General features: G+C 35.8%; 1 protein-coding gene across 1 annotated transcript in view; it reads left to right on the top strand.

Moving 5' to 3' along the window:
* Positions 1-14,160, top strand: part of LOC144449060 (uncharacterized) — a 50,045-nt gene that overhangs the window by 28,018 nt on the left and 7,867 nt on the right. Inside the window, exons 3-6 of the mRNA XM_078139472.1 lie at positions 2,494-2,587; positions 4,503-4,557; positions 11,247-11,387; positions 12,415-12,680. Coding sequence (XP_077995598.1) covers positions 2,494-2,587; positions 4,503-4,557; positions 11,247-11,387; positions 12,415-12,680 — 556 coding nt within the window. The remainder of the gene's footprint in view (positions 1-2,493; positions 2,588-4,502; positions 4,558-11,246; positions 11,388-12,414; positions 12,681-14,160) is intronic.

Raw genomic sequence — 14,160 nt, 5'->3', positions numbered from 1 at the left:
TAAATGGGTAGTGGGCAGGAAGACAATACTCCCTGCTATATGTATGTAGGTTATGTAATGTTGGTGGTTATCTGCCTGTAGAGATAATTAGCATATATACACTGTTTGTCTACTGGTATACCAATGTATGCAAATTTATCAAGAAATTACATGTAACAGTTTTGTAGTTAAATTACTGATAGATGCAAACTTATGTTGAGTAAGTAACAAAACGTTGTGATTAGTTATTAACCTGATAACTAGACAGTTCAAAATTTTATATGCATTGGACTTCATTTACAATAGCCAGGCGGTAGGGGGTTAACACAAGACAAGACAGATAGGGCAGGTATGCAAATTACATTTTATTATTTGCATATGATGAATATTTAATAGGTGGTAATATCACTATTAATGCCTCCACCTGTTAGCACAAGTAAGTCAAATGTAAGAAAAAATCAGCATTCGATCATAACTTAGTAAATTTAGTAGCAATGCCTCCTGTGTGCTTTAATTCTGACATGTGGGAAATTAATGTACTAAGGGACATATTCTTGGAGGGATTTAGGCAGTTACCAGTGGTGCATAATTATATAAATTAAGAAGCGCCGTGAGTTTTGGAACGAGACAGATGTTATGAAACATCTGCTTACTTTCTTTATCATTCTTTCTGTCAGAATTTTTTTGGGGGAAATATTTCAATTTTGAAAAAGTTGTTTAAAATCAGACTGAATGATTGTAAAAACCACAACTATAGTTTGCAAATCAAACTTGGTATGTCTACTTGCAGGTGGAGTAAGTCTGAGCTCTATTCTCGTCTCCCCCCCCCCCCCCCCCCCCCCCCTTACACTGTACATCCTGTGAAGAACTGTGCACAAAACTAGCATTGTAGAACCTCACACTCACACAGTGCAGGGATGGAAATGACAAAAAATCAACATGCCCAGCTGTCAAATATTATCAAGTGGTCAACTCTCTACTTATTTGACGTTTCCTTGACTACAAAAGTCCCTACGCAGATGACCAAATGTCATGAATCAATCAGCACTTTCATATGTTTCTCCTTACATATTATTATGTGGGCGTATGCTGCCATATTGAATGTACGTTGAGCATACACATAAAGATGGCCTTTAGAAATTATGGAAGTTTAAGGACTTTTAGTCATCCAAGTAGGGACTATATGTATTGTAGTCAAAGCAAGAAAGTAATCAGGGAAATGATTGCCAATGTTTTGACTGGCTGGACCTGCTAATTCAATGATATGAGACAGTGTGCATTGATAGGTTCTGGGTTTTTGTACAATTTTTCACAGATAGACAGGAACCAAGTCCCAATTGCTTCCTCTGCTAGACTATCATTCATGAATAGTGATTTCCAGTGGGTTTAGATTAACAAGAATACTGTTTATACAGTGATAACTGTGTCAGATATACTAAGCTGTACATCAGCTGTGACGATAGTCTATGATAAAAATGATTCAATTATTTCGATATCTGATAACAAGCACAGCTGATACCAGTATATAAAGGTAAACGAATTGTTCTCTGAAATCCTGTGATATTGAGTGGTACACAGGGAAATTTTTAATGGCTTGATGCTGCAAACTGGAAGTAGTCAGTCACTTAGTCTAGTTCCTACAGGATACGAGTTACGATTTCCACGATGATCTCCACTCACTAGGTCTAGTCAAAGTCAAACGTTTTACCGTTAATCTGGCTTAACCCCATGCTGGGCAAAGGGTAAATGGCAAATGTCAGTAGTAATCCATCACAAATTGACAGGTAGTTGTAATTGGTTTACTTCCTTCAGAGAGTTGCTCATTAATATTCAATTAGTACAGCAGTTTTGACTATTAAGTCCTGTAGGGATGTTATAACATTATATTTATATGAACACTGTCAGGGGTAGCACAGATTTGACTAGACGTAGGGAGTGGAGATGATCGTAGTAATGATAACTCGTCACTAACTGTCTTTTATTACTGTAATAATACAAATCTGTTGGTGTATATTTTGACAAAAGGCTAAATTGATGAATGGGTATATTAGCTATTGATATGTAAATCAAATATAACATTAATTCACTAATAGAAAGTGTACATGTTAATTAGAAAATGTAAACGTTTACGGAAAATGAACTGAATATTAATTAACAGTTATACCAATGAAACAGGATTATGACATCATATCAAAAAGGGTACAATTTATGCCTATGTTTATATAATCTGCAGTAAATTTGTGTTGTATTCATTTACTGGTGGTGAAAACTTGCATTTCTTGTGAGACTTAGTTCCCAGACCAATTTCCTTGTTTGTATAAAATTGCTGAGACAATTTTTTTGTGGGTAGAAGTGGTAAGTTTTCCCGAAAACAACGTCAAATTTTATGAATAACAAAATCATACTGTTTAAAATGTATATTATACACATATATATATTTTGTTGTTTCATTTACTCCAAACTGATGTTTGTGAAAATTGTTTTAATAAAAATTCTCTTATTTTGTATTGTCAGGTACATAGAAGAACATGTCCAGAGAACTGGTGTGGCCATCGAAACACAAGGTTTTACCTTTGTTACAAGTGGGAGGAAACGAGAATCACTCACGGTAAGATTTAGACTAGAGGGAGTTATTTCCTGCCTAGAACCATTACTTTTAGAGAGATTTTGTTTATTTCCATGTCTATCAGATAGTCAGTCTCCTATCTGTGAATAAATCTAGTCTTGAATTGAAATAAAGTTGCCTTATTGTTATATTCAGTGTAATGTGATTTTCTTTATCTGATTGTTTTGTGTCTGTGTTCTTCTGGGTTTCTGTGATCATAATGATGTCATACATAATGACCTGTAAGTAGCACATTAATACAAATGATCCCATCAAGTACCCGTCTGCATCAAGTCTGGCTATTGATTTATGACTTGGTTTATTGCAGTGTCTGATTGCATTAAGTTGTGTGAACATGTGTTATGTCTTGTGGCTATGTGTATGTTGTCTATCCTTTGTTCTATATCCCGGCCTGTGTCTGTTGTCTATCCTTTGTTCTATATCCCGGTCTGTATCTGTTGACCACCCTTTGTTCTATATCTTGGCCTGTATCTATTGTCTATCCTTTGTTCTATATCCTGGCCTGTGTCTGTTGATCACCCTTTGTTCTATATTTTTTGGCCTGTATCCTTTGTTCTATATCTTGGGCTGTGTCTGTTGTCTATCCTTTGTTCTATTTGTTGGCCTGTATCCTTTGTTCTATATCTTGGCCTGTGTCTGTTGACTACCCTTTGTTCTATTTCTTGGCCTGTATCCTTTGTTCTATATCCTGGCCTGTGTCTGTTGACCACCCTTTGTTCTATATCCTGGCCTGTATCTATTGTCCATCCTTTGTTCTATATCCTGGCCTGTGTCTGTTGTCCATCCTTTGTTCTATTTCTTGGCCTGTGTCTGTTGACCACCCTTTGTTCTATTTCCTGGCCTGTATCTATTGTCTATCCTTTGTTCTATATCCTGGCCTGTGTCTGTTGTCTATCCTTTGTTCTATATCCTGGCCTGTGTCTGTTGTCCATCCTTTGTTCTATATCCTGGCCTTTGTCTGTTGACTGGCCTTTGTCTGTTGACTACCCTTTGTTCTATATCCTGGCTTGTGTCTGTTGTCCATGCTTTGTTCTATTTCTTGGCCTGTGTCTGTTGTCTATCCTTTTTCTGACTCTTTGCCATATGTCTGTTAGTTTATCCTTCATTCTATCTATTGACCATGTGTCTGTTAGTTGTATTTTCATTTGTTTTATCTGCTAGCTTGTGTCTGTTGTTAATTCTGTGTGCTATTGTTTCTATGCATATTATTAGTTGTCTATCCTATGTCCAATTATGTTAGATATTAGATATATAGATCCTTTGTTCTGTCTCTATTAGCCATGTGTCTCTTATTTTTTTTACTTCATTATATCTCCGGGCTCTGTTTCTAGAAAATTGTACATCCCGGGGTTGTTCTGTTTCCCAACCATACAAGATATACATCTGTAACAAAATTATTCTTTGTTCTAAATTGTTATGTGCCAAATAAAGCAGTGTTTTGCTTGTATTAGGGCATGTATTTTGAATGTACCATTAGACATTTTCTCAATTCAAGGCCATGTGTCATTATATGTAAAGTTTATAACGACACTTAGTTGAAGTGTGATTATATGTAAATTCAATACTCTGTCATAAATGATGGTTTTATAAAATATAAGGTTTCAACAGAGTAAAGAGGTTGAAAGGAGATTTAGTGATTTTCCAAAAGAAGCAAAAAGAGAGAAGACGACTTTGAGGGGATATGAATTTTTGATTGTTACAGTACACCCTCAGAAATCACTGAAGACATTGATACTTAAATTATAAACCTAATTCTGAACATCAGACCTGAAATGCATTTTAGTTAATCTCGCAAGTTTGAAAACAACATTTTAAAAAATGGTAGAATAAAAAGGTCAGAAATTAAATATAAATGTTTTTGTTTCTTGTAGTTTATACTTATCTGTTCACTTCACAGGGCAATGCAACCCTCCATCTTTACCCCCACTTCAAAGAACTTTCTGATATTGAAGGTAAGTCTTTAAAATTTAGTTTAAGAGATTAAGAAGGTGAAGGGATTTTTCCGACTTGAAGAGCATTTTTTCTTGCAGGAAGACAGTCTAGGTATCTGTTCTACAGACAGCTGTATCTCCGTTGAACATGATTTGGGAAGTTGTTTTCGTAGGCCTTAGGTGAAGTCTAATGTAGCCTTTTAATGATATATATTTTTGCCTATTGGTAAATTAGATATCTCCTAGGTATGAATTTATCGAGACATACTGCATGCTGAGAGGTCAAATCTCATATGTCACCGTATGTAGTTTAATCATAGACCCTACACCAAGTTGGTGTAGGGTCTATGGTTTAATTAGCTATGTCTAAGGTTTCAATGAATAAAGTGTACAGTTATAGGCAATTGTAAAAGTGCAACTTTTGTAGCATTTCACAAGGAGCTGTGTGGGTCATGATGTTCTATATAATATGGGGTCGTGATGGTTAGAGTGATTAGAGTGGTCAGCTTGGAATCTGCAGGTTGCACATTTGAGCCCCATTGCTGCCATTTGTTTCTGAATGGCTAAAGTCCTTGGGCAAGATTTGAACCACCATTGTGCATCAGTCAACCCAGCTATTATAATTGGCGACCTTTTAGGATAGATATTGTGATGTGAATGCTTTAAACGTATGCATATATAGGCTGCAATAGATTTTATGGAAGTAAAAGGGCTGTTGTGCCGCTGTAGATCCATGCCAGGGGTAATAATTGTAAAGTGATTTGAGCACAGAGTGGGAAAGCGTTATATAAAACAAACATTATTAACACTATTATTATTATTATCAATTTAGTATCGGTAGTTACACTTAAAATATTAACAGAGAGAGAACTATCGGCTTGATCGTGATCTAGTTGTCAATTTCTTACCTGACCATTGCAACATGTAGCGTAGCTGTGTATGTTTCACATCCTGCCCACGTGATGAGTAGTAATTCAACATCAGTGTACGTTTCAAGGATAAGATTCAACTGAATATGAAACGATATCCATGAAAATGCTGCGATGTATTTCATTTTTTTAAAAAGAGAAAGTGCTAGATCAATTATTTAATAACATTTTTAAATAACATTTTTAAAAAATGTAACAAAGTGACATTAATCTGAAATCAAACAGAACTTAAGAAATGATATGTATAATGTGTGATATATATAATGTCAGGAACTATAATAGTAAATTTTGTAGACACCACCAGCAAAATAGAATTTACAAGGTGTCTTGTTCTAAGTATTAAGTGACTAAAAGCTGTGTCTGGCATTTGAGAAAACGGAAGCAAAAAATTAGTACATGCAGACAATGGTTCTATGCAGATGCCCACATACATGTATGTCTCATTTTAATATCCTATTACGTCATCAATGTTCAATGTCCATGTCTTGATAATTCCAATATAATTTTTTTTTTGGAATCACAAAATTATTGGATGGTATTGGGATAAGTTTTAGGTGAAGATTTTTTGTTGGTCTGTAGAAGAAATTAATGCAGATACCAGAATAAGATTTTGTATTATCACCATCTGTGATATTCTGACTGCAGTTTTCCTACATGAAATCAAACTCAAACCATTGACTTCTTCGTAAAATTTTATATCATGTTATCTTGTCTGTAATTATGTCTGAAAGTTTTAATAATCTTCCAAAAACATTCTCGGAGTACCGGTAGTTAATACAAAGCTTAGTCTTGTAGATATGATGTACAAATATATTGACTTTATATCACTCTTGATCATTTGATTTCTTTGTATACCAGTGTGATACCCACAATGCCTTGCATTGCTACACTTCACGCTGCAAGCTATTGTCACATCTTTCAATTGTCAACAGCTGCTACGTGGAGTGGAGCAAGGTCAGAGGTCATTTCTGCCAGGTCAAAGCCTGTCTAAAAAGTTTTTAAGAGGTGATACTCAGAAATTATTTTAATGGTGGCATCTTTTATTCTCGCATCTTAATTCTTCACTACTCTTAGATGTAGGTGCTTTACTTTGAGAACGAAATCTAAGCTGAATTTGACAACTGCATCTAACCTGTAATTGAGTGATAAATTTATACGGTATTTGAGAAATGACATCAGGTGTTGTTTAATACTTGCCGTGAGATGTATGTTCATGTATGTATTACTGACTTGTTAAGAGTTACATTTCACCAATTTCTGTACATGTACCTTTTGTTGTTAACATACGTGGATTTATGGTGGTGAATGTTATTAGCCGATTAATGGTGAGATGATACAAAAACAAAGACAAATTTGAATCACATTTTAGGGCTTGGTCGAGTGTTGTGAGATTGAGTGTCCTAGGGTCAATCAGCATAGAAAAAATTCAGTAAAAGATCAAATAACCAGAGTAAAAGAAACCGTTTGGACCATATGGTTCTTGTCCTTGTATGCCAATGTAGACTTGATAAATGCAATGGTGTGTGGCCAGAGTCTATGTGTGTCACTGTCAGAGTGTACGGTAGGTTAGACTGTAAGGTACGTCGTGTTGTTAAGCCCTATCAGGCTTCCGGCTGATAGCATGGCATGAATTTCTGTATCTAAAAGATTAAGTCTAGGTGTCACTTATCACATTTGATCATATAGATGTATCATTGTATAGGTGTGTTGACCACCACAGCAACCAGAAGAAAGGTGTAACAACACTATACTAATCAGATGTCAATAGAGTATGTACTGCCTATCCTTCATAGTGGCAACAGATTTTTGTCATTTTCAACATTGTCAGCATCTTTAGTGGTAAGAATGTATGAAGTTGGTTATAACGATATTATTGGCATCATTGGAGCAATGGAAATATGCTGCCCATTAACATCAACAGCATCTGAGGTTAGCAAAAGTGAACTATGCTGCCCACTACAACATCAATGCTATCAATTTGGCAAAAATGAACTATCCTGCCCATTGCAACATCAACACCATCAGTGTAGCAAGAACAAACCTTCCTGCCTATTGTAATATCAACAGAGTCACTGTGTAGCTGCCCATCATTAGTTTAGCAAGAATGTACTGCCCTGTCCATCCCACTTGAAGCAATATGTTGCCAGTTGACTGCTATCTGACAGACATACAGTGTGGTTTGTATTGTACTGCTGATCATTAAGTAACAATGCCACCATGTGGTATGGGTTTATTTAGAATCACAAATTCATAAGCATCAGCTTAATGATGACCATGGATGACCTGTCCATTACAGAAAGTTCATTAGCATGATGAGGATGAAATCATGTTGACCAATCCATCCATCACGCATACCAATATAACCATGGTGACCTAAACATCACAAGGTCTTGAATAACATCGAAACCATGGTAACCTGCTCATCAGATGGTCATGAATACACCATGGTAAGCTGTCCGACAAAAAGGCCAAGAATACCACCATAACCGTGGTAACCTGTTCTGCTTCAGGTCATGGTGCCAATTAATGTAACCATGGGAACTGGTTATCATTAGTTCATGGATACCAGGGTAACCATAGTAACCAAACTGTGCTCATACTGTTCATCACTAGATCCTGCTGATAATCCTAATGCCTAAAGATGCAGCATGATGTAGTGGTGTGCAGTGGAGTTAACATATATCAACAAACAAATCACAGGAGGCGATATATCACCATAACCATCTGGGTGTTTAGTGGAGTTAACACACATCAACAGATAAACCATTGGGGTGATGTCATTGCAAGCATATCAGTAAACATAATCATTTTCCCATCAATATATATTGTTTTATGTGGGTAATATAATTGTATGGTAGCACAAGTGAATCATTCGTACAGTAGCAGAAAAGTTTACAACTGTTCTGGATTCTCTCATTGGGTGAAGAAGGGAATAATCAATACAACATCCTCTCATAGAGTCATTGTAAATTTCAAGTTTGTGGTTATTCTTCAGTAAATATCACTTGTTACTATCGTCGTACATGTCATTTAAGGTATTCCAGTCAATAATTATGATAACAAGTCAATAATTTTCACAAGTCAATAACAGCATCACAAGTCAATAACCATGATTACACATTAATACCTATGATCACCAGTCAATAACAGCATCACATGTCAACAACTATGGTCACAAGTCAATAAGTAGCATTACAAGTCATTTATCAAATGTTGCAAGTCAATAACAAGAATTGCAAGTCAATAACTTAAATATCACAGGTCCATATCTAGCATCATAAGTCTAAAATCACAAGTCAATAATAGCATCACAAGTCAATAACTATGGTCATAAGTCAATAACTACTATCAGAAGTCAATAAGTAGCATTACAAGCCATTTATCACTGCAAGTCAATAACATAAATATCACAAGTCAATATCTAGCATCACAAGTCAATAACTATGATCACAGGTCAATATCAATCATGACACAAAAATGTTAACCATTATTCATGCTGTGGGTCAATAACTACCATCACATGTCCATATTGATTGTGGAACAGAGACGTGGATCACTCATTCATGCAACTATCATGGCACAGTAACAAAATGTGAATGTTTTTATCATCTTTATGTATGTAAATAACTCTAATTTCAGGTACATATTGTGAACTCATCCATTCAACAAGTGTTGTGACTGTCAACCACCTGAAGTTATTCTTTCACATTTGTTCAATGTACATGTATCATTGATATTTTATCATTATTCTTGATGGTTCATCTAATGGCACTGGTTTAGAGTTTGAGAACACTTATCAAACATAAAATGTGAATCATGTCATTAGTTACCATTCTGGACAAAAAGCATCACTCTGTATAAAACACTAATCATTTCTCTCCATTTGCAGAGGTTGACATTCCATTGTTTTCAGAAAGATGTAAAAATCAATCACTTGAACCGATTCTTTTCATGCCATGCAAATCGTATGGTGTTCAAAGGTCACTGCCATAATTCAAATCTTAACATAATTATCCCCATCATCATTAATGAGTTTTTATTCATTAAAAAAATGCATATTTGAAGACAAATAAGCCATCCAACCAGCATGTCTGTTTTTTCGCTGCCAGCATTTCTACCAACCTTGTCTGCCTGCCTGCCTGCCTGCCTGCCTCCTCAGTTTTGCATCCTGCTTGTTTGCACCATAGCTTGTGTTTGTAGTTCTTCATTTGGTTGCTCTGTTTCCATGGCAACAAAGCTGCCAGGTGAAGAGCTATTGTCGTAAGCTACTAACCTTGCACTATAAGCTGAAGCACCCTTACTGTATATATTTTGTTTTAATTGCGTGGCCTAAATGTTCAAGTCCCCATGGTTTGATTTTATCTATACCTGCCTGTGTTTTGTCTTTAACGCGTTGTCTTCAATTGTGATGGCTTTAGCGTTAAGTCTTAGATTAACTTGTCATTTGCTACCTTACCTTCATGCCAACAATACCCCTTTAATTTGCTTTGATTGACCGTTTAGTATTTTGCCGTGATGTCTGAAATTGAATAAGACATTGAAATTGTGGTGAATGGGTTTTTTCATCCTAAAGACTACTTGGTCTACGTCAATCCGAATTGATAAGATGTTGCCAGAACTGTTTGTCATAGCAACAGCATGGTTGCCCGTGGTAATGATGACATCACAAAAATAAATGCTTTCTTTTTCCCTTCCTGTGTTGTGAGGCAACTGTAGTTATGACACCTATACGTCATAGCTAAAAAGGTCGAATAACATTGTAAATAACTACTTTTTTATTCCATTTGATGAAATAATATGACTGTCAAAGTCTGCTGGGAATGTTGCTCATCATTTTATTTGTATCGATGTGATATGTGTTGAAATTATAATGATAAAAATAGTAGGCGTATAGTCGGTAACCTTCAATCCATCCTGTCCAGTCTTACATATACATGTTGGGAACTTTAGTAATTTATATAATGGCTTCTTGGTATGATACATGAAATGCCATGTAGTAAGTATGGGTTCCAGACCACAAAATGCCCTGTAGTAATTATGGGTTCCAGGCTGTGAAATGCCCTGTAGTAATATGGTTCTTAGCTATGAAATGCCCTGTAGTAAGTATAGTTCCAGACCATCAAATGCCCTGTAGTAATTATGGGCTCCAGGCTATGAAATGCCCTGTAGTAAGTATGGGTTCCAGGTCGTGAAATGCCCTATAGTAAGTATGGGTTCCTAGGTATGAATGCCCTGTAGTACCGTAAGTATGGGTTCCAGACTATGAAATGCCCTGTAGCAAGTATGGGTTCCAGACCATGAAATGCCCTGTAGCAAGTATGGGTTGCTACAGTGTAGCTATCAAATGTCTTGTAGTAAGTACATGTTCCAGGCTGTGAAATTTAATGCCCTGTACTATTAAGTATGGGTTCCAGGCTATGAAAATTTGCCTTGTAATCCCTCTTTTTTCCCATGAGAGCCATTGTGCAATGTCCATTGTAGATGACAGATTTAGGTGGCCATGTTACAACACGACTGAAAGGTCCAACCATAATACGTCTGCTTATGTAACTACTGGCTACCCCACGTCATGAGGGAGCACATTATATAAGCAAAAACAATGCCTGGGTCTTTCAGGCTAATATGTGTACATTGTATGAGAATATTGCATTGGTTTGCATACCATATACTTGATTCTAATTATAACCCCAAATGTTGAAATTCTTTGTCAAATCTGTAGAAATGCTAAAACATATTTTATCTTTTTCTGTGCCTTTGTTGTATATTTCGTATCTAACCAAGGTGTTACAGAGTATCTAAATACAGAAGTTACCACATCTAAACAGAAGAAATTCAGTTTGGTAACATTTGTTGATACGCCTGGTTTGGTGGATGGTGATATGAAATATCCCTTTGATGTGGATAGGGCTATAACATGGCTAGGTAAGTGAAATCTTACTCTGAGCAGACGACAAGCAAATCATTATTTTTGAAAATTCAATTTTTTGTCACATAGAAGAAATGGTTTACATCTTCAAAAACCAAATTCTATAAAAAGGAAAACAGACACGCAGTAAGCAGGTAAAATCTACCTGCATTTCTTGGCATTTTACCAGAGTTCCCCATCAAAATTACACTACCATATATGGTATGGAAATTAGCTTTTTAAAATTGTACAAGATTTCCCTCCTCTTGCTTTACCGGGGTTCCCAGACCTGGTTTAATATTACCGGTATGTACAAACTTAAACTGAAATGCAGTCATTCAATATTAATTGAAACTAAAATCCTGTACAACATGGCTACGATACAGTTGTAGCTTGGAAGGTAGAAATTCATATATTTGTTTTTCAAGGTCATCAACCTTTTTGCAAGTCTGATCATCATATTGTAAGGTCATCACACTTTTACAAGGTCGTTGAACCTGACACCACTATACATATGATGATTTGCAGGATATGTATAAGTTCTCCCACCCACAATCCACCCCTCCCCCCCACCTCCACCCCTTCCTCCCACCCAACTAAAGGGGGATAAAAATGTAGAAATTGTAGGTGGAGAAGGCCATCACTTGTAATTTTACTCAAGTGATTTTTATTTATTTATTTTTTTTTTGAGGGGGGGGGACCTCCCTGGGAGGTTCATCTTAAAACATACCACACATTCTTCACATGAAGTGAACACACACTGCAGTTGCAACTTGATATTTTTACACCATGTCATGTGTACAGGATTACAGAATACTCATTATAAGAGTGTCTAACGGACTACACATAAAGGCCAGTGTTTCAGTCCCAGGTTCTCATATTCATGTTATCTTCTGAGTGATTAAGATTAAGGTAAAGATTACATATATAGGACATCATTCTTTAGTTCTGGTTGAACCTTTTCTATAACTCTACCAGACAACTGTGTTTCACATCTCAATTATAAATCCTAATCACAACTGGGCCTTTCATTTTGTCCGACAGGAAACAGGTCTGATCTGATCTTTATATTCTTTGATCCGATTGGTCAAGCCTTGTGTAAGCGTACCCTAAATCTGGTTGAGTCGTTAAACGAACAACACAGTGATCGAATGCGATTCTACCTCAGTAAAGCTGATGAAGCGGGGCATGAGAGTGATCGCCAACGTGTCATGATGCAGATCGTCCAGGAGCTGTGTAAACGACCTGGGCTCAATAAAACTTGTTTCGACATGCCGACTATCTATGTACCCAACCTGACAAGTGGAAAGGTAATGTCTTATATATCCACACTAGAAATGAGGAAGTTCTGATTAGAAATATCTAAAATTATCAATTTTACTCAATGTACAAAATGTCAATACATGCAGTCAATTAATTTACTGATAACATAAAGAGGCATAATCTGAGCTGATTTATGCGGGGTTGGGGGAGGGTGGGGCACTGAGTAACATTTTCTGATGATTAAAATTGACTTGCAGAATTCAACTTACTGATACATGTATACAAAATGTACTTAACCATCACTTGCTGATATATGCAAACTCAACCTGGTGTTACGGCATAATTGTGTTATGTATACTAAATGGCAATAAATAAACCCCTATTATACACTCAACTATTTTATTACTACCCCCAGATGGAAATGTTAAATGCTGTTTAAGCCACTACATTGACATTAACATTATACTTACTAGATAACTTTAACAGGTGTTTTAATGTATTACAAGTATTTTTTACTCGGAGTCTAAAACATGATAACTTCAGCCTGTGTCAGTAAGTTGTAGTGTCATTTATATTACACAGTTCTTAAAATAAAGCTTTCTTCGTTCACATCTGTAAAATTTCAGTAAAGCAAAATCCTGTATTTTGTGTATTTTTTCACAAAATACCAAGTTATAAATTTTTTCATTTTCAAAGTGTAATATTAATTAATGTCACAATGATGTTAAATATCTTTTTAGACTGTATGTAACTCCTAGTACAGTACTATGGTACAAGCTCATGAAAGCCGGTCATAGTGTTACAGAACATGTAATGTCACTTTGCCCTGCATTCTCTCAGCTGATTTTGATTTCGTCTAGACTTGACCCACGTAATATGCAAATTAGCTGTTATTTCAGGAAAGAATCCCCACGTTTTTTTTATTGAATTATGAGGTCTTTGTCTGTCCAAAGCGGTTTGAGCAGAAACTCAAACAAAGAATGTCTAGACATTCAATGTCAGACACAACTGAGCTGCTCTCTGCTTGTAGTAACAAGTTCTACAACAAATGAAAATTTTTGGTTGTCTCTAGGTTAAGTATAATCTCAACCAACAACACAGACAATCACAACACAATGTTATCTGTGTCTTTTTTTTTACAGCAATCAGCTCCCAGGACTTCATGAATCATGATTTATTGAACAGTGATGAGAATTAATGTAATAGCGTTTCACAAATACATTGTACAAACCAGATTTGCATGATCACCCAACATTATGTTCATTCCCATGTGACACGTACTATACCAGTAAGGGGATATCATGTATAATCATGCCTCTGAGTAGAATGACAACTAGTGATATCTGTTAGGATACTTAGCTTCTGTTCAAACGCCCCAATCACAAATATTAATCAACATAAATTTTGTCAATACATGTAGTTTGAATTTTTTTTTTAATTCATCTCTTTGTAGTTAATATGCAGTAGATTATATTATATTATATTAGATTAGATTAGATTAGATTAGATATACTTTATTGTCCATAA

The sequence above is a fragment of the Glandiceps talaboti genome, chromosome 18 (assembly GCF_964340395.1).
Source record: "Glandiceps talaboti chromosome 18, keGlaTala1.1, whole genome shotgun sequence".
Lineage (NCBI taxonomy): Eukaryota > Metazoa > Hemichordata > Enteropneusta > Spengelidae > Glandiceps > Glandiceps talaboti.
The sequence above is the reverse complement of the archived record's forward strand: the minus strand, read 5'-3'. Positions and strand labels throughout refer to the sequence as shown.